Here is a 24,101-nt window from a genome sequence, read left to right as displayed (position 1 = left end):
ATACTGTGTGCAGGGGCCACTATGGGGGATAATACTGTGTGCAGGGGCCACTATGGGGGATAATACTGTGTGCAGGGGCCACTATGGGGGATAATACTGTGTGCAGGGGCCACTATGGGGAATAATACTGTGTGCAGGGGCCACTATGGGGGATAATACTGTGTGCAGGGGCCACTATGGGACATAATATTGTGTGCAGGGGCCACTATGGGTCATAATAATGTGTGCAGGGGCCACTATGGGTCATAATACTGTGTGCAGGGGCCACTATGGGGTATAATACTGTGTGCAGGGGCCACTATGGGGTATAATACTGTGTGCAGGGGCCACTATAGAGCATAATACTGTGTTCAGGGGCCACTATAGAGCATAATACTGTGTGCAGGGGCTGCTATGAGGCATAATACTGTGTGCAGGGGCCACTATGGGGACATAATACTGTGTGCAGGGGCCACTATGGGGGATAATACTGTGTGCAGGGGCCACTATGGGGGATAATACTGTGTGCAGGGGCCACTATGGGGCATAATACTGTGTGCAGGGGCCACTATGGGGCATAATACTGTGTACAGGGGTCACTGAGGGACATAATACTGTGTGCAGGGGCCACTATGAGGCATAATACTGTGTGCAGGGGCCACTATGAGGCATAATACTGTGTGCAGGGGCCACTATGGGGAATAATACTGTGTGCAGGGGCCACTATGGGGCATAATACTGTGTGCAGGGGCCACTATGAGGCATAATACTGTGTGCAGGGGCCACTATGGGGGATAATACTGTGTGCAGGGGCCACTATGGGGGATAATACTGTGTGCAGGGGCCACTATGGAGGATAATACTGTGTGCAGGGGCCACTATGGGGCATAATACTGTGTTCAGGGGCCACTATGGGGCATAATACTGTGTGCAGGGGCCACTATGGGGCATAATACTGTGTGCAGGGGCCACTATGGGGACATAATACTGTGTGCAGGGGCCACTATGGGGCATAATACTGTGTGCGGGGGCCACTATGGGGCATAATACTGTGTGCAGGGACCACTATGGGACATAATACTGTGTGCAGGGGCCACTATGGGGGATAATACTGTGTGCAGGGGCCACTATGGGGCATAATACTGTGTGCAGGGGCCACTATGGGGGATAATGTGTGCAGGGGCCACTGAGGGACATAATACTGTGTGCAGGGGCCACTATGGGTAATAATACTGTGTGCAGGGACCACTATGGAGCATAATACTGTGTTCAGGAGCCACTATGGGGCATAATACTGTGTGCAGGGGCCACTATGGGGCATAATACTGTGTGCAGGGGCCACTATGGGGCATAATACTGTGTGCAGGGGCCACTATGGGACATAATACTGTGTGCAGGGGCCACTATGGGGGATAATACTGTGTGCAGGGGCCACTATGGGGGATAATACTGTGTGCAGGGGCCACTATGGGGGATAATACTGTGTGCAGGGGCCACTATGGGGCATAATACTGTGTGCAGGGGCCACTATGGGACATAATACTGTGTGCAGGGGCCACTATGGGACATAATACTGTGTTCAGGAGCCACTATGGGGCATAATAGAGCGCGCAGGAGTGTGGGGGAAAGGGGGGGGGGTCACTCAGGGTCTTCGACGTCGATGTCAGAAGTTCGCCACAGGGCCTCACCATTCCTAGTTACTAGAGATGAGCGAACAGTGTTCTATCGAACTCATGTTCGATCGGATATTAGGCTGTTCGGCATGTTCGAATCGAATCGAACACCGCGTGGTAAAGTGCGCCATTACTCGATTCCCCTCCCACCTTCCCTGGCGCCTTTTTTGCTCCAATAACAGCGCAGGGTAGGTGGGACAGGAACTACGACACCGGTGACGTTGAAAAAAGTAGGCAAAACCCATTGGCTGCCGAAAACATGTGACCTCTAATTTAAAAGAACAGCGCCGCCCAGCTTCGCGTCATTCTGAGCTTGCAATTCACCGAGGACGGAGGTTTCCGTCCAGCTAGCTAGGGCTTAGATTCTGGGTAGGCAGGGACAGGCTAGGATAGGAAGGAGAAGACAACCAACAGCTCTTGTAAGAGCTAAATTCCAGGGAGAAGCTTGTCAGTGTAACGTGGCACTGACGGGCTCAATCGCCGCAACCCAGCTTTCCCAGGATCCTGAATGGAATACACTGTCAGTGTATTCCCGTATACCCGATATATACCCCGATACCCGTTCCAACGGTGTGCCCCCCCACCTTCACCCCAGAAATACCCTGCAAGTCCCCTAGCAATAGAATTGGGGCTATATACACCCACAATTTTTACTACTGGTATACAGTGCCATTGTCTGACTGGGAATTCAAAGAGTATATTGGGAATACAAATACCCTCATTTCTTGCTACTGCCATATAGTGCCAGTTTCTGACTGGTAATTCAAAGAATATATTGGGGTTACGTGCACCCACAATTTTTACTACTGGTATACAGTGCCATTGTCTGACTGGGAATTCAAAGAGTATATTGGGAATACAAATACCCTCATTTCTTGCTACTGCCATATAGTGCCAGTTTCTGACTGGGAATTCAAAGAATATATTGGGGTTACGTGCACCCACAATTTTTACTACTGGTATACAGTGCCATTGTCTGACTGGGAATTCAAAGAATATATTGGGGTTATAAATACCCTCATTTCTTGCTACTGCCATATAGTGCCAGTTTCTGACTGGTAATTCAAAGAATATATTGGGGTTACGTGCACCCACAATTTTTACTACTGGTATACAGTGCCATTGTCTGACTGGGAATTCAAAGAGTATATTGGGAATACAAATACCCTCATTTCTTGCTACTGCCATATAGTGCCAGTTTCTGACTGGGAATTCAAAGAATATATTGGGGTTACGTGCACCCACAATTTTTACTACTGGTATACAGTGCCATTGTCTGACTGGGAATTCAAAGAATATATTGGGGTTATAAATACCCTCATTTCTTGCTACTGCCATATAGTGCCAGTTTCTGACTGGTAATTCAAAGAATATATTGGGGTTACGTGCACCCACAATTTTTACTACTGGTATACAGTGCCATTGTCTGACTGGGAATTCAAAGAGTATATTGGGAATACAAATACCCTCATTTCTTGCTACTGCCATATAGTGCCAGTTTCTGACTGGGAATTCAAAGAATATATTGGGGTTACGTGCACCCACAATTTTTACTACTGGTATACAGTGCCATTGTCTGACTGGGAATTCAAAGAATATATTGGGGTTATAAATACCCTCATTTCTTGCTACTGCCATATAGTGCCAGTTTCTGACTGGTAATTCAAAGAATATATTGGGGTTACGTGCACCCACAATTTTTACTACTGGTATACAGTGCCATTGTCTGACTGGGAATTCAAAGAGTATATTGGGAATACAAATACCCTCATTTCTTGCTACTGCCATATAGTGCCAGTTTCTGACTGGGAATTCAAAGAATATATTGGGGTTACGTGCACCCACAATTTTTACTACTGGTATACAGTGCCATTGTCTGACTGGGAATTCAAAGAATATATTGGGGTTATAAATACCCTCATTTCTTGCTACTGCCATATAGTGCCAGTTTCTGACTGGTAATTCAAAGAATATATTGGGGTTACGTGCACCCACAATTTTTACTACTGGTATACAGTGCCATTGTCTGACTGGGAATTCAAAGAGTATATTGGGAATACAAATACCCTCATTTCTTGCTACTGCCATATAGTGCCAGTTTCTGACTGGGAATTCAAAGAATATATTGGGGTTACGTGCACCCACAATTTTTACTACTGGTATACAGTGCCATTGTCTGACTGGGAATTTAAAGAGTATATTGGGAATACAAATACCCTCATTTCTTGCTACTGCCATATAGTGCCAGTGTCTGACTGGGAATTCAAAGAATATATTGGGGTTACGTGCACCCACAATTTTTACTACTGGTATACAGTGCCAATTTCTAACTAGGAATTCAAAATGCGCAAGGCTCCCGGAAAGGGACGTGGACGAGGCCGTGGGCGAGGTCGGGGGAATGGTTCTGGGGAGCAAGGTAGCAGTGAAGCCACAGGGCGTCCCGTGCCTACTCCTGTGGGGCAGCAAGCATTGCGCCACTCCACAGTGCCAGGGTTGCTTGCCACATTAACTAAACTGCAGGGTACAAACCTTAGTAGGCCCGAGAACCAGGAACAGGTCTTGCAATGGCTGTCAGAGAACGCTTACAGCACATTGTCCAGCAGCCAGTCAGACTCTGCCTCCTCTCCTCCTATTACCCAACAGTCTTGTCTTCCTTCCTCCCAAAATTCCGAAGCTTTACAGAACAATAACCCAAACTGTCCCTGCTCCCCAGAGCTGTTCTCCGCTCCTTTCATTGTCCCTCAACCTGCCTCTCCACGTCACGATTCCACGAACCTAACAGAGGAGCATCTGTGTCCATATGCTCAAACACTAGAGTCTCCTCCATCTCCGTTCGATTTGGTGGTGGATGACCAGCAACCCACCCTCATCGACGATGATGTGACGCAGTTGCCGTCAGGGCATCCAGTTGACCGGCGCATTGTGCGGGAGGAGGAGATGAGACAGGAGTTGGAAGAGGAAGTGGTGGATGATGAGGACACTGACCCGACCTGGACAGGGGGGATGTCAAGCGGGGAAAGTAGTGTGGATGTTGAGGCAGGTGCAGCACCAAAAAGGGTAGCTAGAGGCAGAGGCAGAGGTCAGCAGCTTAGGCGAAGCCAGGCCACACCCGGAATCTCCCAAGATGTTCCAGTTCGTACCCAGCCCCGAAAAACTCCCACCTCGAGGGCACGTTTCTCGAAGGTGTGGAGTTTTTTCAAGGAATGCGCCGAGGACAGATATAGTGTTGTCTGCACAATTTGCCTCTCGAAATTGATTAGGGGCTCTGAGAAGAGCAACCTGTCCACCACTTCAATGCGCCGTCATTTGGAATCCAAGCACTGGAATCAGTGGCAGGCAGCAACGGCAGGACAAAGGCCGCCTGCCGTTCACGCCACTGCCACTGCCTCTGCCACTGCCTCTGCCTCTGCCACTGCCACTGCTGACTGTGCTGGCGATGCACTCCAGAGGACGAGCCAGGACACCACTTCATCTGCCTCCGCCACTTTGTTGACTTCTACCTCATCCTCCCCTGGTCCTGTCTTATCTCCTTCTCCTGCATCATCAAAGGCACCATCAGGCGTTTCTTTACAACAACCCACCATCTCTCAGACATTGGAGCGGCGGCAGAAATACACTGCTAACCACCCACACACGCAAGCCTTGAACGCCAACATCGCTAAACTGCTGGCCCAGGAGATGTTGGCGTTCCGGCTTGTTGAAACTCCCGCCTTCCTGGACCTGATGGCAACTGCGGCACCTCGCTATGCCGTCCCTAGCCGTCACTACTTCTCCCGGTGTGCCGTCCCCGCCTTGCACCAGCACGTGTCACTCAACATCAGGCGGGCCCTTAGTTCCGCGCTTTGCACAAAGGTCCACTTGACCACCGACGCGTGGACAAGTGCATGCGGACAGGGACGCTACATTTCACTGACGGCACACTGGGTGAATGTAGTTGAGGCTGGGACTGCTTCCCAAACTGGCTCGGTGTACCTCGTCTCCCCGCCTAACATTCCTGGCAGGGACACGAGAAGAACACCCCCCTCCTCCTCCTCCTCTACCGCCTCCTCCTCCGCCACCGCCTCCTCCTCCGCCACCGCCTCCTCCTCCGCTGTTAGATTGACCCCAGCTACGAGTTGGAAACGTTGCAGCACTGGCGTTGGTAGACGTCAGCAGGCTGTGCTGAAGCTGATCAGCTTGGGGGACAGACAGCACACTGCCTCCGAGGTGAGGGATGCCCTCCTCGATGAGACGGCAATATGGTTTGAGCCGCTGCACCTGGGCCCAGGCATGGTCGTTTGTGATAACGGCCGGAACCTGGTAGCAGCTCTGGAGCTTGCCGGACTCCAACATGTTCCATGCCTGGCCCACGTCTTCAACCTAGTGGTGCAACGTTTCCTAAAGAGCTACCCCAATGTTCCAGAGCTACTGGTGAAAGTGCGGCGCATGTGCGCCCACTTTCGCAAGTCGACAGTAGCCGCTGCTAGCTTAAAATCTCTCCAGCAACGCCTGCATGTGCCACAACACCGGCTTTTGTGCGACGTCCCCACACGCTGGAACTCAACGTTTCAGATGTTGAATAGAGTGGTTGAGCAGCAGAGACCTTTGATGGAATACCAGCTACAAAACCCTAGGGTGCCACAAAGTCAGCTGCCTCAGTTTCACATCCATGAGTGGCCATGGATGAGAGACCTTTGTGACATCCTACGGGTCTTTGAGGAGTCCACAAGGAGGGTGAGCTCTGAGGATGCGATGGTGAGCCTTACAATCCCGCTCTTGTGTGTTCTGAGAGAATCCCTGATTGACATCAGGGATAACTCAGATCACACAGAGGAGTTAGGGATAGCATCCGATCCGTCACAGCTGGAGAGTAGGTCCACACATCTGTCCGCTTCACTGCGTTTAATGGAGGAGGAGGAGGAGGAGGAGGAGGAGGAAGAAGAGTTGTCCGATGATGTGATGGTGATACAGGAGGCTTCCGGGCAACTTCGAATCGTCCCATTGTTGCAGCGCGGATGGGTAGACATGGAGGATGAGGAGGAAATGGAGATTGAACTTTCCGGTGGGGCCAGAGGAGTCATGCCAACTAACACTGTGGCAGACATGGCTGAGTTCATGTTGGGGTGCTTTACAACCGACAAGCGTATTGTCAAAATCATGGAGGACAACCAGTACTGGATCTTTGCTATCCTTGACCCCCGGTATAAAAACAACATCTCGTCTTTTATTCCGGTAGAGGGGAGGGCCAATCGCATCAATGCTTGCCACAGGCAATTGGTGCAGAATATGATGGAGATGTTTCCAGCATGTGACGTTGGCGGCAGGGAGGGCAGTTCCTCCAGTAGGCAACCAAGTTCTCACCGGTCCACACAAACGAGGGGCACACTGTCTAAGGTCTGGGACACCTTGATGGCACCCCCTCGCCAAAGTGCCGCCACGGAGGGTCCTAGTGTCACCAGGCGTGAGAAGTATAGGCGCATGTTGCGGGAATACCTTTCCGACCACAGCCCTGTCCTCTCCGACCCCTCTGCGCCCTACACGTATTGGGTGTCGAAGTTGGACCTGTGGCTTGAACTTGCCCTATATGCCTTGGAGGTGCTGTCCTGTCCTGCCGCCAGCGTCCTATCTGAGAGGGTGTTCAGTGCAGCCGGTGGCATCATCACTGACAAGCGCACCCGTCTGTCAGCTGAGAGTGCCGACCGGCTCACTTTGATAAAAATGAACCACCACTGGATAGAGCCTTCATTTTTGTGCCCACCTGTGTAAAGCACCCCAACATGAAACTCCATGTCTGTACTCAACCTCTCCAATTCCTCCGCATCCTCATACTCATCCACCATAAGCGTTGCACAATTCTGCTAATACTAGGCTCCCTCCAACATGATTTCCCCCAACTCTGCTGGTTAGAGGCTCCCTCCACCCTGATTTCCACCAACTCTGCTGGTTAGAGGCTCCCTCCACCCTGCTTTCCCACAACTCTGCTGGTTAGAGGCTCCTTCCACCATGAATTTGCCAAAACTGGGCTGTTTAGAGGCTCCCTCCACCATGAATTGGTCCAAACTGGGCTGGTTAGAGGCTCCCTCCACCATTAATTGGTCCAAACTGGGCTGGTTAGAGGCTCCCTCCACCATGAATTTGCCCAAACTGGGCTGTTTAGAGGCTCCCTCCACCATGAATTTGCCCAAACTGGGCTGTTTAGAGGCTCCCTCCACCATGAATTGGTCCAAACTGGGTTTTTTAGAGGCTCCCTCCACCATGAATTGGTCCAAACTGGGCTGGTTAGAGGCTCCCTCCACCATGAATTGATCCAAACTGGGGTGGTTAGAGGCTCCCTCCACCATTAATTGGTCCAAACTGGGCTGGTTAGAGGCTCCCTCCACCATTAATTGGTCCAAACTGGGCTGGTTAGAGGCTCCCTCCACCATTAATTGGTCCAAACTGGGCTGGTTAGAGGCTCCCTCCACCATGAATTTGCCCAAACTGGGCTGTTTAGAGGCTCCCTCCACCATGAATTTGCCCAAACTGGGCTGGTTAGAGGCTCCCTCCACCATGAATTGGTCCAAACTGGGGTTTTTAGAGGCTCCCTCCACCATGAATTGGTCCAAACTTGGCTGTTTAGAGGCTCCCTCCACCATTAATTGGTCCAAACTGGGCTGGTTAGAGGCTCCCTCCACCATGAATTGGTCCAAACTGGGTTTTTTAGAGGCTCCCTCCACCATGAATTTGCCCAAACTGGGCTGTTTAGAGGCTCCCTCCACCATGAATTTGCCCAAACTGGGCTGGTTAGAGGCTCCCTCCACCATGAATTGGTCCAAACTGGGGTTTTTAGAGGCTCCCTCCACCATGAATTGGTCCAAACTTGGCTGTTTAGAGGCTCCCTCCACCATGAATTGGTCCAAACTGGGGTGGTTAGAGGCTTCCTCCACCATTAATTGGTCCAAACTGGGCTGGTTAGAGGCTCCCTCCACCATTAATTGGTCCAAACTGGGCTGGTTAGAGGCTCCCTCCACCATGAATTGGTCCAAACTGGGTTTTTTAGAGGCTCCCTCCACCATGAATTTGCCCAAACTGGGCTGTTTAGAGGCTCCCTCCACCATGAATTGGTCCAAACTGGGCTGGTTAGAGGCTCCCTCCACCATGAATTTCCCAAAACTTGGCTGTTTAGAGGCTCCCTCCACCATTAATTGGTCCAAACTGGGCTGGTTAGAGGCTCCCTCCACCATGAATTGGTCCAAACTGGGGTTTTTAGAGGCTCCCTCCACCATGAATTGGTCCAAACTTGGCTGTTTAGAGGCTCCCTCCACCATGAATTGGTCCAAACTGGGGTGGTTAGAGGCTCCCTCCACCATTAATTGGTCCAAACTGGGCTGGTTAGAGGCTCCCTCCACCATTAATTGGTCCAAACTGGGCTGGTTAGAGGCTCCCTCCACCATGAATTTGCCCAAACTGGGCTGTTTAGAGGCTCCCTCCACCATGAATTTGCCCAAACTGGGCTGGTTAGAGGCTCCCTCCACCATGAATTGGTCCAAACGGGTTTTTAGAGGCTCCCTTCACCATGAATTGGTCCAAACTGGGGTTTTTAGAGGCTCCCTCCACCATGAATTTGCCCAAACTGGGCTGTTTAGAGGCTCCCTCCACCATGAATTGGTCCAAACTGGGTTTTTTAGAGGCTCCCTCCACCATGAATTGGTCCAAACTGGGCTGGTTAGAGGCTCCCTCCACCATGAATTGGTCCAAACTGGGGTTTTTAGAGGCTCCCTCCACCATGAATTGGTCCAAACTTGGCTGTTTAGAGGCTCCCTCCACCATGAATTGGTCCAAACTGGGGTGGTTAGAGGCTCCCTCCACCATTAATTGGTCCAAACTGGGCTGGTTAGAGGCTCCCTCCACCATTAATTGGTCCAAACTGGGCTGGTTAGAGGCTCCCTCCACCATGAATTGGTCCAAACTGGGTTTTTTAGAGGCTCCCTCCACCATGAATTTGCCCAAACTGGGCTGTTTAGAGGCTCCCTCCACCATGAATTGGTCCAAACTGGGCTGGTTAGAGGCTCCCTCCACCATGAATTTCCCAAAACTTGGCTGTTTAGAGGCTCCCTCCACCATTAATTGGTCCAAACTGGGCTGGTTAGAGGCTCCCTCCACCATGAATTGGTCCAAACTGGGGTTTTTAGAGGCTCCCTCCACCATGAATTGGTCCAAACTTGGCTGTTTAGAGGCTCCCTCCACCATGAATTGGTCCAAACTGGGGTGGTTAGAGGCTCCCTCCACCATTAATTGGTCCAAACTGGGCTGGTTAGAGGCTCCCTCCACCATTAATTGGTCCAAACTGGGCTGGTCAGAGGCTCCCTCCACCATGAATTGGCCCAAACTTGGCTGTTTAGAGGCTCCCTCCACCATGAATTTGCCCAAACTGGGCTGGTTAGAGGCTCCCTCCACCATGAATTGGTCCAAACGGGTTTTTAGAGGCTCCCTTCACCATGAATTGGTCCAAACTTGGCTGTTTAGAGGCTCCCTCCACCATGAATTGGTCCAAACTGGGGTGGTTAGAGGCTCCCTCCACCATTAATTGGTCCAAACTGGGCTGGTTAGAGGCTCCCTCCACCATTAATTGGTCCAAACTGGGCTGGTTAGAGGCTCCCTCCACCATGAATTGGTCCAAACTGGGGTTTTTAGAGGCTCCCTCCACCATGAATTGGTCCAAACTTGGCTGTTTAGAGGCTCCCTCCACCATTAATTGGTCCAAACTGGGCTGGTTAGAGGCTCCCTCCACCATGAATTGGTCCAAACTGGGTTTTTTAGAGGCTCCCTCAACCATGAATTTGCCCAAACTGGGCTGTTTAGAGGCTCCCTCCACCATGAATTGGTCCAAACTGGGTTTTTTAGAGGCTCCCTCCACCATGAATTGGTCCAAACTGGGCTGGTTAGAGGCTCCCTCCACCATGAATTGGTCCAAACTGGGGTGGTTAGAGGCTCCCTCCACCATTAATTGGTCCAAACTGGGCTGGTTAGAGGCTCCCTCCACCATGAATTGGTCCAAACTGGGCTGGTTAGAGGCTCCCTCCACCATTAATTGGTCCAAACTGGGCTGGTTAGAGGCTCCCTCCACCATGAATTTGCCCAAACTGGGCTGTTTAGAGGCTCCCTCCACCATGAATTTGCCCAAACTGGGCTGGTTAGAGGCTCCCTCCACCATGAATTGGTCCAAACTGGGGTTTTTAGAGGCTCCCTCCACCATGAATTGGTCCAAACTTGGCTGTTTAGAGGCTCCCTCCACCATTAATTGGTCCAAACTGGGCTGGTTAGAGGCTCCCTCCACCATGAATTGGTCCAAACTGGGTTTTTTAGAGGCTCCATCCACCATGAATTTGCCCAAACTGGGCTGTTTAGAGGCTCCCTCCACCATGAATTGGTCCAAACTGGGGTGGTTAGAGGCTCCCTCCATTATTAATTGGTCCAAACTGGGCTGGTTAGAGGCTCCCTCCACCATTAATTGGTCCAAACTGGGCTGGTTAGAGGCTCCCTCCACCATGAATTGGTCCAAACTGGGGTTTTTAGAGGCTCCCTCCACCATGAATTGGTCCAAACTTGGCTGTTTAGAGGCTCCCTCCACCATTAATTGGTCCAAACTGGGCTGGTTAGAGGCTCCCTCCACCATGAATTGGTCCAAACTGGGTTTTTTAGAGGCTCCCTCCACCATGAATTTGCCCAAACTGGGCTGTTTAGAGGCTCCCTCCACCATGAATTGGTCCAAACTGGGGTGGTTAGAGGCTCCCTCCACCATTAATTGGTCCAAACTGGGCTGGTTAGAGGCTCCCTCCACCATTAATTGGTCCAAACTGGGCTGGTTAGAGGCTCCCTCCACCATGAATTGGTCCAAACTGGGGTTTTTAGAGGCTCCCTCCACCATGAATTGGTCCAAACTTGGCTGTTTAGAGGCTCCCTCCACCATTAATTGGTCCAAACTGGGCTGGTTAGAGGCTCCCTCCACCATGAATTGGTCCAAACTGGGTTTTTTAGAGGCTCCCTCCACCATGAATTTGCCCAAACTGGGCTGTTTAGAGGCTCCCTCCACCATGAATTGGTCCAAACTGGGTTTTTTAGAGGCTCCCTCCACCATTAATTGGTCCAAACTGGGCTGGTTAGAGGCTCCCTCCACCATGAATTGGTCCAAACTGGGGTGGTTAGAGGCTCCCTCCACCATTAATTGGTCCAAACTGGGCTGGTTAGAGGCTCCCTCCACCATTAATTGGTCCAAACTGGGCTGGTTAGAGGCTCCCTCCACCATTAATTGGTCCAAACTGGGCTGGTTAGAGGCTCCCTCCACCATGAATTTGCCCAAACTGGGCTGTTTAGAGGCTCCCTCCACCATGAATTTGCCCAAACTGGGCTGGTTAGAGGCTCCCTCCACCATGAATTGGTCCAAACTGGGGTTTTTAGAGGCTCCCTCCACCATGAATTGGTCCAAACTTGGCTGTTTAGAGGCTCCCTCCACCATTAATTGGTCCAAACTGGGCTGGTTAGAGGCTCCCTCCACCATGAATTGGTCCAAACTGGGTTTTTTAGAGGCTCCCTCCACCATGAATTTGCCCAAACTGGGCTGTTTAGAGGCTCCCTCCACCATGAATTGGTCCAAACTGGGGTGGTTAGAGGCTCCCTCCACCATTAATTGGTCCAAACTGGGCTGGTTAGAGGCTCCCTCCACCATTAATTGGTCCAAACTGGGCTGGTTAGAGGCTCCCTCCACCATGAATTTGCCCAAACTGGGCTGGTTAGAGGCTCCCTCCACCATGAATTGGTCCAAACTGGGTTTTTTAGAGGCTCCCTCCACCATGAATTTGCCCAAACTGGGCTGGTTAGAGGCTCCCTCCACCATGAATTGGTCCAAACTGGGGTTTTTAGAGGCTCCCTCCACCATGAATTTGCCCAAACTGGGCTGTTTAGAGGCTCCCTCCACCATGAATTGGTCCAAACTGGGTTTTTTAGAGGCTCCCTCCACCATGAATTGGTCCAAACTGGGCTGGTTAGAGGCTCCCTCCACCATGAATTGGTCCAAACTGGGGTGGTTAGAGGCTCCCTCCACCATTAATTGGTCCAAACTGGGCTGGTTAGAGGCTCCCTCCACCATTAATTGGTCCAAACTGGGCTGGTTAGAGGCTCCCTCCACCATGAATTTGCCCAAACTGGGCTGTTTAGAGGCTCCCTCCACCATGAATTTGCCCAAACTGGGCTGGTTAGAGGCTCCCTCCACCATGAATTGGTCCAAACTGGGGTTTTTAGAGGCTCCCTCCACCATGAATTGGTCCAAACTTGGCTGTTTAGAGGCTCCCTCCACCATTAATTGGTCCAAACTGGGCTGGTTAGAGGCTCCCTCCACCATGAATTGGTCCAAACTGGGTTTTTTAGAGGCTCCCTCCACCATGAATTTGCCCAAACTGGGCTGTTTAGAGGCTCCCTCCACCATGAATTGGTCCAAACTGGGGTGGTTAGAGGCTCCCTCCACCATTAATTGGTCCAAACTGGGCTGGTTAGAGGCTCCCTCCACCATTAATTGGTCCAAACTGGGCTGGTTAGAGGCTCCCTCCACCATGAATTTGCCCAAACTGGGCTGGTTAGAGGCTCCCTCCACCATGAATTGGTCCAAACTGGGTTTTTTAGAGGCTCCCTCCACCATGAATTTGCCCAAACTGGGCTGGTTAGAGGCTCCCTCCACCATGAATTGGTCCAAACTGGGGTTTTTAGAGGCTCCCTCCACCATGAATTGGTCCAAACTGGGCTGGTTAGAGGCTCCCTCCACCATGAATTGGTCCAAACTGGGGTGGTTAGAGGCTCCCTCCACCATGAATTGGTCCAAACTGGGTTTTTTAGAGGCTCCCTCCACCATGAATTTGCCCAAACTCTGCTGGTTAGAGGCTCAATCCACCCTGATTTTCAAAACAAATGTTGGTGCCAACCTCAACTTACTACAAGGGCCACATTCACTGCTGGTGACAAGCTCTCCTCACTGCAAGTGCCAAATACACATGTTTCAAGGTGTTTTCCTACTGTCAGAGAGGTGGTATTGAGTGTGTAAAGTGTGTAGTTGTTAGGCTGTGATGTTGGGGTAATAGAGGGTCTTTGGTGTGTTAGATGCCCCCAGACATGCTTCCCCTGCTGTCCCAGTGTCATTCCAGAGGTGTTGGCATCATTTCCTGGGGTGTCATAGTGGACTTGGTGACCCTCCAGACACGGATTTGGGTTTCCCCCTTAACGAGTATCTGTTCCCCATAGACTATAATGGGGTTCGAAACCCGTTCGAACACACGAACATTGAGCGGCTGTTCGAATCGAATTTCGAACCTCGAACATTTTAGTGTTCGCTCATCTCTACTAGTTACGCCACTGGATTGGGTATGGCTAAAGGCAGAGCATTCATGACAAAATCTCACAAAAACTCTACGAGAAAAGTATGATGCTCAGGGCCCACATAGCAAATGCTGGCGGAAAAGACGGTGGAGTTTTCCTCTATGGAGTTTCTGTCCCAACTATAACCACAGTACACGGAAAATGCCAGCATTTCTGTAGATACAATTGACATATTGCTATTTACAAAAACGTGTCAGTTTTTGAAATCGCTGAAATTCTGCTGCGGATACTTTTCTGCAATGTGTAGACGGGATTAGCCAGAATCTCTTCTTCTTTGCAGGTGCTGTACATTTCCGCCACAGACAAATTGCATGGTTTTTGCCATGTGCGGCCCCGGTCTTAAGGAATTTTTAGCAACTAGAAGTAATGCAAAATTCTGCAGCGTTTTCCAAGACCAATACCATTCAGGTGAAATTTAGAGTAACGTGCTAGGCATCGCTGCAATGAAAAACTGCAAAAAAATTGTACAGTGTAAACACAGAATTTCACATTTTTTCTAATGATGTCTTTTGTCTTGATCAGTTGCCAATGGACATGACCATGAATGCAAGAACAAGGACTTGTTATAAACCCAGCCATGTTGTCATATTGTAGTCTGTAGCTATCTCATATCATCAAGGTCAGAAATACAATAAAAGTTAACACCTCTACGATGAAACTAATTCTACATGACCACTAATAATAGGTAACTCAGCTTTTCCTTCAGCTTATGCAATACAGAGCAATCTCATAGTCGCCCAGGCTCACACTAGCGGCACCTCTCCATTGTTTGGGTCCATTGGAGGAACCACTAAAATAGTGATAACACACGGAGTCCGACAGACCCTATTGAGTATAATGGGGTCCATTGGATGTCCATTAGGAGGAAAAAGACCTCCGGTGCAGGTGTTAACGTGACCTTAGTAAATTCCCAATGAGTCGTTTTCTAGATACTTTATTCTCAACACATAAACATATAGGGGTTGATTTTTTTTTTTTTTTTTTTCCAAAAGTTTGCAATTTTTTCATTTTCACACCCCGTTCACCAGTTTCCAGAAAGGAAGTATGGAAGGGGGGGGAGTGAGGATGTGGCCCCATCAGAAATCTACACCAGGTCCTTGATTTCTTTCTAGGTGCATGGGTCCCCGGAGGAAGCCCCTTACGTCTATGGAGAAATGCACCGCATCATAATTTAGGCACAAACCCCACCCTTGATAACTTGGCCCCATCTTCAGTCTTTGACAAAACACAAACTTTGTATCTGCAAACTCCACAGAACTTCCCGAAGTATCTATCGGTCATCTAATAGCATCAATGGCGCAAAGCTGATTTCCAAGCAGAAAACGTCTGAGCGAAATGTAATGTCAAAGAAAAAGAGGTCAAGTTAATTCATCAGCCCAAATCCTTGACACCGCCGAGATGTTTAATTAAATATGGCTATTGAAAGCAGATTTTAATTGAACTGTAATGTATATCAGGAAAGTAAAGCTATTACACAGTAAAATTGTTGGACCGCAGCTAATCATTTATTTCAATAGAACACGGCTATAATTTTCAGGTAAGCATTTCTATATTTAAATCTATTGGCGGATTTACTTTACACCCTCCACCCAGCGCCTGAAATTCACTTCTAATGTTAAAAAATTTGATAATTTCTTCATCTTCATCTTTCGTTTTCACAGGAACATCATGCTAAGTGCTCGCAGCGTTTAGCATATTCAACTCAACAGCCGTCAATCAAAACAACTTTCCAATGCGTTTCAAAGATAGGTGGGGAATAAATGTGTCAATTTGGGCTATGTTCACACTGCAAGGCGACAGCAATGACAGAATCAACTGGCAATTCATAAGGGAGAATCTCTCATATCATCTAAGAATGTTACTGTTCTATAGGAATGGTTGATAACATATTGGGGGGTCGATACTGTATTCATTCCAAACACAGGTCTATCTATCTATCTATCTATCTATCTATCTATCTATCTATCTATCTATCTATCTATCTATCTATCTATCTATCTATCTGTCTGTCTGTCTGTCTGTCTGTCTGTCTGTCTGTCTGTCTGTCTATCTATCTATCTGTCTGTCTGTCTGTCTGTCTGTCTGTCTGTCTGTCTGTCTATCTATGGTATCTATCTATCTCCTATCTATCTGTTTATCTATCTACATATCTATCTATCTATCTATCTATCTATCTATCTATCTATCTATCTATCTTTATTAAAGAAGACCCCCAAGGGAAGGCTGGACAACGCAAGGGTGCCCGGGATAGATGATGGGAAGAATATGCAAATCTGTCTTCCATGATGTAATTAGGAAGTCAGGTGCCTCAGTGTTGCAAACCAATAGAGGGCACTCACTGGAATGTGCAAGCCTGTCTTCCCTGATGTAATTAGGAAGAAAGAATCTCAGTGATATAGCCCAATATATATCACTGAGATTCTGTCTTCCTAATTACATCAGGGAAGACAGGCTTGCACATTCCAGTGAGCGCCCTCTATTGGTTTGCAATACTGAGGCAGCAACTGTCTTCCTAATTACATCATGGAAGGCAGATTTGCATATTCTTCCCATGGTCCCTTGCACAGTGGAGTGCTAAAGGCTTAATAAGCCTCCACACACCTAAATGGTGGTCTCTCCCCAAGGAGTGACAATATCCCCCTAACCCAGAATAGATGAGGAAAGGTGAGTATTAGTGTTTGTGATGGTTCTGCACCTCCTCTGAGCCTCCACTTTTTATATTTTAAGATCTGCAAGGTATCCAAAGTGCAATAGTTGTCCATAGGTGACAAACCACCAACCACCAGATAGATAGATAGATAGATAGATAGATAGATAGATAGATAGATAGATAGATAGATAGATAGATAGATAGATAGATAGATAGGAGATAGATAGACAAAGATAATAGATAGAGAATTCTATGAGATTTCCGATGTTGACTCCATTTATACACATTCTATAAATGTGCTGTAAGTTTAACAAACAATCCACAGACCACGGAATACACAACATATACTATTTATCCGGCCCGGTTAATAGAACTTACCATTTTTTGCTTTGCAGGATCTGTTGTCAGCCTGCATGATATAGCCCTCCACACAGCTGCATGTGTAAGACCCCTGTGTATTTCTACAAGTCTGACTGCAGGATCCGTACAATGCGCACTCATCTACATCTGAAAGAGACATGACGGAGGGAAATTAATCATCCATACTCCGCATTATGCTTACAAAGGCTGAGCTGAATTATTTATTGTCAAATCACATAATAAATAATCTAATAATAATAATACAGACGTACGCACACAGCAGACAGATTGGGAATCGCAGGCATTTAAAGGGAAAACGTCCCTTACAAAATAAGATACTTAGTATAAGAACATCAGATACTGTAACATGTATATTGTCTGTTACATGTTGGGAAAGATCTCCTGTTACATGTAATAATGTAGGAAACTGACTTAAAGGGCTTGTGTCTGGTAGATAAGGGAATACATGTCAGATTTAAGGGGTCACAACTGCTGGGCCCCCAAGTGATCAGGAGAACAGTGGACAGAAAGTCCCCATAAGGGGAGTTCACACGGAGTAACGTGCTGCGTGATGTGGCACGTATACGCCGTGTGAGATTTTGAGCGCCGTATACTCTCCCATTGATTTCAATGGGAGCGTGGATTGTATGTGCCGCGTTATTTTGCAGACGTGATTTTGCGGCTGCAAAATAACGCTGCGTATACGATCCCGGCTCCCATTGAAATCAATGGGAGCGTATACGGCCCGCAAAGTCTCACACGGCGTATATGTGCCACATCACGCGGCATGTTACTCAGTGTGAACACCCCCTAAGGGGACTTTCTGTCCACTGTTCACTGTTCTTCAAATAAATGAATAAGGACTGAGTTGTAATACCAAGTATGGACACTATACAATGTATGGCGCTGTGCTTGATAAGCTGTGAGGAGGCCAAAGCACTCATCTAAATGATTCAACCTCTTCATACAGCTGATATGTTTGGGTTTTAGACATTGGAACACCACCATACTGATATTGACTTATTGTAAGGACAGGCCACCAATGTCATAACCCTGGTACGCGTCTTTAATGTATCTTTAAATACATTGGGATATGGAATTCCAAATCCCCTACATAGACACAGAGTGAAATAGTAAAATTCTTTCTGTCTATAGTCTTCACTAGGGGAAACTTAGGAGCTTACTGTGTACTGTTAATAAATCGTAACCAGTAGACTTCTACACTCCCCCTAGTGGTGACTGCAGGTAGTCAGAATTCTATCAGTTATCTGTCCATGCTGGAGATTTGGAACGTTTGTTAAGAAAAATATAATTCAATACAGTATAACAAGAAATGAATCAGAACACAATGCTGGACTTAAAGGGGTTGTCATGTGATACACAGTCCATGGTTATGTGATGGACACACACGTGCACAGCATAGTAGTCAGACATCTGCCTAGTAATGAGCTGTGCACATGTGTGTCCATCACATGACCATGGACTGTATATCACATGACCGAATGACAACAAGCAGAGATTTAGAAAACTTTGAGGATTAGATATAGAAATTATATTGGAAAATTGTGCAACTTTTCATTATACAGATAACATTTGTTTCTTAATATTTGTCAGAAACATTTATATGTAAGACTCTGTTCACAATATGCAATTCATACTTGACAGAATTTTTTACTTTTTTTTGTCAAAATGCTGAAAACTATGACAGAAGCGGATGGACCCGACAGTAAGTCACATGATGGATTTGGGGGCCATGTCTTGGTTTCCAGTACAGATGGATGAATGTGGAATAGATGTGACTTTGTGGGGGGAGAGTAGACATTGCTTCATATGTGCCCCATATGTGCCGCAAATGCAAAGCAAGACAACTACTGAAATAAGTGGGGTAAAGTTACAGAGAAATATCTAAAGAGGCACCAAATTTATCAATGTGACACATCCGGCACAAGTTAGTAAATCTGTCTCCTGTCTGACATATCTGCAGCTCATTCTGTGCACCCAGACCAGCAGAGAGCAAAAGAAGCTGATCTGTGTGATAGATATACGATAGATAGATAGATAGATAGATAGATAGATAGATAGATAGATAGATAGGAGATAGATAGATAGATAGATAGATAGATAGATAGATAGATAGGAGATAGATAGATAGATATGTGATAGATAGATAGATAGATAGATAGATAGGAGATGGATAGATAGATAGATAGATAGATAGATAGATAGATAGATAGATAGATAGATAGGAGATAGATAGATAGATAGATAGATAGATAGATGAATAGATAGATAACCAATAGATAGATAGATAACCGATAGATAGATAGATAGATAGATAGATAGATAGATAGATGAATAGATAGATAACCAATAGATAGATAGATAACCGATAGATAGATAGATAGATAGATAGATAGATAGATAAATATATAGATAGAGGTGTGTGAGATAAATAGCCTTTATTCTATGTGCAGAGCCTCCGCTTTGTGCCAGTTACGCAGCTATTTATAAGAGCTGTAAAATCAATGAAGGCATTTTATGGGCGCTGATAGCAAGGTGTTAGCTCTCCGTGCAGACTGCAGAGTGCTGTTTTTTTCATCTCTGGATAGCTATTGCAGTCATCATAAATAGTCATGGCTGCATCAAAGCTATGGCAATAATCAAGCTGAATTCTTCGTAAAACATGCATGGAATGCCAAGGTGGTCCGCTCCGCAGATTTAAGGCTCCTGGTGATATAATTTCAGGCACTTCAATGCCACAGCAGGCGTCTATGTAGAAGAATAGAAGGAGGCTGTCTCTGAGCGCTCTCTTACCTATACAGCTCCTCCTGTCTGCTGCTAATTCATAGCCGTCCCTGCAGTAGCACTGGGTGCTGTTCCTGCTGATCGCACATCGGTATTGGCAGCTCTTTTTTTGGCACGTTGACTGCAGCTCTGAAAGAAAAGGGTTCAAATATTAGGAACAAGTTTTCAGCAATTCTCTATATATTCCTCTATGTGATTGTAAACGTGCAACCTAAGGCTTTGGACACCTTTGCCTGCGGTATAAATTTGCAGGAAGGGGTTAATTTTCTATGTAGTTACGCCTAAATAATCAAAATAAATCAATAAGAAACAGTGATTGTAACCGTTGCAATTTCTATACAGCTTGGCACCCAGCTTTCCATGCACGGAATGGCATTGCCATGCAGAATGACAATGTATAAGACGATTTTCATTACTTTCCTATAAACATTGTCAACAAGGATTTCTTACAAGATGGACAGATGGATTGTTTTCATGTTAAAGGGAAATATTTCTCAAGGTTATAGCAACAACAATCTATGTGCTCTTCCTATTATTACATAGATGTCTAACTGAATGGTTCGTGATCACAAGTTATGATATTAGTCAAAGTAAAGCCGAGGACACACATAACCGTTCCATTCCATCACATAACCATTCCATTCCATCACATAACCATTCTTAATTCAAAGTGTAGATCGAAAGATCATTTCTTTCTTACAAACAGCGCCACTCTTGTTCAGTGGTTATTTCTGGTATTGCAGCTCAATGCCTATTCATAGTCTGCACTAGGACTTTAAACCAATTTGCTGAAAGTTCTCGTACAATATATCTATAAAGCCAGGAAGATATAAAATTAAGTTTAGCGTTTTTTTTTTTGTTTGTTTTGTTTTTTTTTTTAGCAAGGGGAGGAAAAAACACTCAAAACCTGCCAGATACCTCTAGCAATTACTGACTTCCCTAGAAAATAAAATTATTAGATGTCACAATCCAACATGTCCAACCTTTCTTTTCCCAAACAACTAATTAAAGAGAGCCCGCACTGTGCTTTATACAATAGATGGCGAGCTAAATTGGAAAGTTTGTTCGGCATTCATCTTGTGTCTTTAGACTATGTTACATTTATTGTTATTGTTGCATTGCAGATACACACAGGGAACATGTCCTAATATGTAGCACTGATGACACATTGTTACATACATAGACACAGAGTGATACAAAGATGTAACAAAGTTTAACCTAACATTACTATTTGACACTGAGTGATATTCTATCACATGTAGCGTTGAGCCGATCTTGACTTTTCAGGATCGATTTTGAAATCTGATTTCCGATCATTTTTCATTCGAACCCGATCTCGATCCCAATTCCGATCCCAATGCAAGTCAATGGAATTTTTTTACTAATCGGAGATTGGATTTTAAAAACAATCCTATTCACTACACAGCATGGAAAAATAACAATTGAACGCTTTAATTGTTAGAATCCACGCTATGTAGTGATTTTTTTTAATCATTAAGTAGCCAGAGGATTTTTTATTAATTCTCTGGCTACTTTGTCCCCCCTGGTGTCCACTTACCTGCAGAGATGGCTGGTCCGGTGCCCGGTGTTCTCGTTCTTCTTCGCCTCGCTGCCCCCACCTCCCAGGTTTGGAGAGTGTGGGCGGGTACAGGGCGAGGAGACGTGATGTTTCCCCTCCCAGTACCCGCCCACACTCTCCTGAGCCACAAGCCCCACCTTCTTCCTAGCTCTTTAACGCTAACCTGGGAGGCGGGGCAGCGAGGTGAAGAAGACCAAGAACACTGGGCACCGGACCAGCCTTCTCTGCAGGTAAGTAGCTACTAGAGATGTTAGCTAGTCTCCCATTAGAATGAATGGACGCAGCCGGCGTGCAAGGGGTTAAGGCTGTGTGCCAGCTGCTCCCATTCATTCCTATGGAACCGCAATGAGCCTTCACACTGAGTATACACTCCGCTCAGAATGAGCGGAGTGTATACTCAGTGTGAAGGCTAACATTGTTAGCTTTTCCCACAATGCTTGGCCAGTAGCAAAGCATTGTGGTAAATAATCACCGATCTCGATCCCACCTAAAAAGATCGTGTTCGGAATTCCAATCCCGATCGTGAAATGTTCTCAATCGCTGATCGGAATCTGATCTTTTCCGAACACGATCGCTCAACCCTAGCCACATGCTGTAGTGCTACAAAAGCCATTGCAAGAGTCCAGTTATGTTCTGTGCTACAATGTAGCCATCTGTATATCACCAAATAACCCTCATTATAAAAGATAACACTGGGGTTTAAGGATAATCTACGACATAGAAGCCAATAGGAAAAAATATCAGGAGAGTAAAAAAAATCTGGAATGAAAATAAAATGTAATCCACCCTAATGCATTGTTTTATCTCGTGTAATTCATTTTCTTGTATATTCCAGGTAAAATCTTTACACTAAACATTAAGAATCAAATCACATTTAAAGCGGAGTCTTTTGCAGGTTTCATCCATTACTGCCACATCTCCTAAATCAATAGAATTTTATTTCGAGACACATTCCTAGAATGAGATGGAGATCGAGAAGTTTAATAAAAGATCAATATAAATAAAAGTGTTATAATAATCCTCGGCAAAGTGACAGTAAATAGGAGGGGACGCAAGATACAAATTGTTTTGCCTGAGGCAGGAAATGTAAAATCTTTAGAGGTGAAATGGCGTCTCTTGTTGGAGTTAATCCTCTAAGATAATAACAAAAAAAAAAAAAAATCCCTGTAAAAATAAATTACCTTGAAATAAATTAAAAGAAGAGATTTGGACAAGGTATTTGTATTTTTTTGGCTATATAACAAAGGCCGCTTTAATTAGATATGGCAGCGCCGTTCCCCCGTGATATTCCTGCACCGAAGAGAAAGTTTCAGTCTGTGCGCTCTCATCCATTTATACATGAGTGACAAGCTTTGCATCTGATTCACAGGCAGAAACGGAAGAACCTTCCAGCTTTGACAACTCAAAGCAAAATTAATAGTCTCCCCCAATCCCTCACTGATCAGAAGGGGTTCCCCAATGGAAACACCTTTCTCCATGAGCAGATGAGCACAGCTGGATAGTCATAATGCATCAACTCAATCAAGCATACAAACAATTTACATAGACTAACATCAGCGGCTGGATCGGTCATACAATAGAGCTCAACAATGTAGAATTATCATCATAGTAGTCTTTCAATGTCTGCCTTGGTGGTGGAAACTTTAACTGTACGTTGTGTCCTTTTGGAAATGACTCCAAATGGGGAAACAAGTCTGTCCATAGAATGTATACCTTGCTGGAGCTGTCATCTTAAAAGCTATGACCCCAATTGCTCTTATTTTTTGATTGATTTAGTTGTTTGTTTCCAAATTGTAAAAAAAAAAAAATGTTTTAACTTAATCCTGTCTAATCATCTTACTGCCGTAGAGTCTGTGCAACTCCTTCACATAGCCAGCTGTCCTGTTGAATGTAGCCACAAGTTGACAGCACACTACTTCTGGCTGCTATACCTATTCTCCTTTCAGTTTTATATATACTTTGACAGATAAGAGGATGATATAAGGGGATATAGAGCAGATGAGAGAGTGGAGAAGTAGACAGCATCTAAGTTATCAGGGAAAGAAGATCACACAGAGCTATAGAAAGAGAGAAAAGTCCACACAAGATAATATGTAGGAAGAAGGAAATATTCCAGAGAGAAACCAGTGCAAAATCTAAAGGAGGAAAGGAGAATTGTAAAATCCTCAGCATCAGTGTCTGTCAGTACAAGGGAAAGGAGATCTCTCATGGGTTGTAGAAGGAAAAACCAGCACAGGAATGAATGGGCAGATATACAGAATGAAAGCTAGTGAAGGCACCAACATCCTGTACACAAAGACCTCCATCCAGTAGTATCACCAGGACAGACATAGCCACATAAGAAGAGTCTGGACCTGGTGCAAATAGTAGGATAAATGAACAAAGGAAGGAATGAAGATTGTAGTGTGAATATCAACGTATCTCTTTAAACTCAAGGTTACCAATAACAGTAAATTATCATTGTTTCATCTCAAAGGTGTCCAAGAGCAACAGCTCAAGCACAAAGCCGTAGGCAACACAGAAAGAGGGTCAAATGCTAAAGCGGAATAATCCAGCAACACAAGTAGTCATGTACTGTTGGCTTAGCTTAAAGTTTCAGATAGAATATTAGGAAGCAAACAATACATGAAATCTTGACATGTTGAGATCGGACATTGGATTTCCACATAGTTCT

General features: G+C 46.3%; 1 protein-coding gene across 1 annotated transcript in view; it reads right to left on the bottom strand.

The window, feature by feature from the left end:
• Positions 1 to 24,101, bottom strand: part of LRP1B (LDL receptor related protein 1B) — a 1,094,775-nt gene that overhangs the window by 599,719 nt on the left and 470,955 nt on the right. The window contains exons 4-5 of the mRNA XM_075284520.1: positions 19,858 to 19,977; positions 17,062 to 17,190 (exon numbers count right to left, since the gene is read on the bottom strand). Of these exons, the coding sequence (XP_075140621.1) occupies positions 17,062 to 17,190; positions 19,858 to 19,977 (249 nt within the window). The remainder of the gene's footprint in view (positions 1 to 17,061; positions 17,191 to 19,857; positions 19,978 to 24,101) is intronic.

This window comes from Leptodactylus fuscus, chromosome 8, assembly GCF_031893055.1.
Source record: "Leptodactylus fuscus isolate aLepFus1 chromosome 8, aLepFus1.hap2, whole genome shotgun sequence".
In the NCBI taxonomy this organism is placed as follows: Eukaryota; Metazoa; Chordata; class Amphibia; order Anura; family Leptodactylidae; genus Leptodactylus; species Leptodactylus fuscus.
The sequence above is the reverse complement of the archived record's forward strand: the minus strand, read 5'-3'. Positions and strand labels throughout refer to the sequence as shown.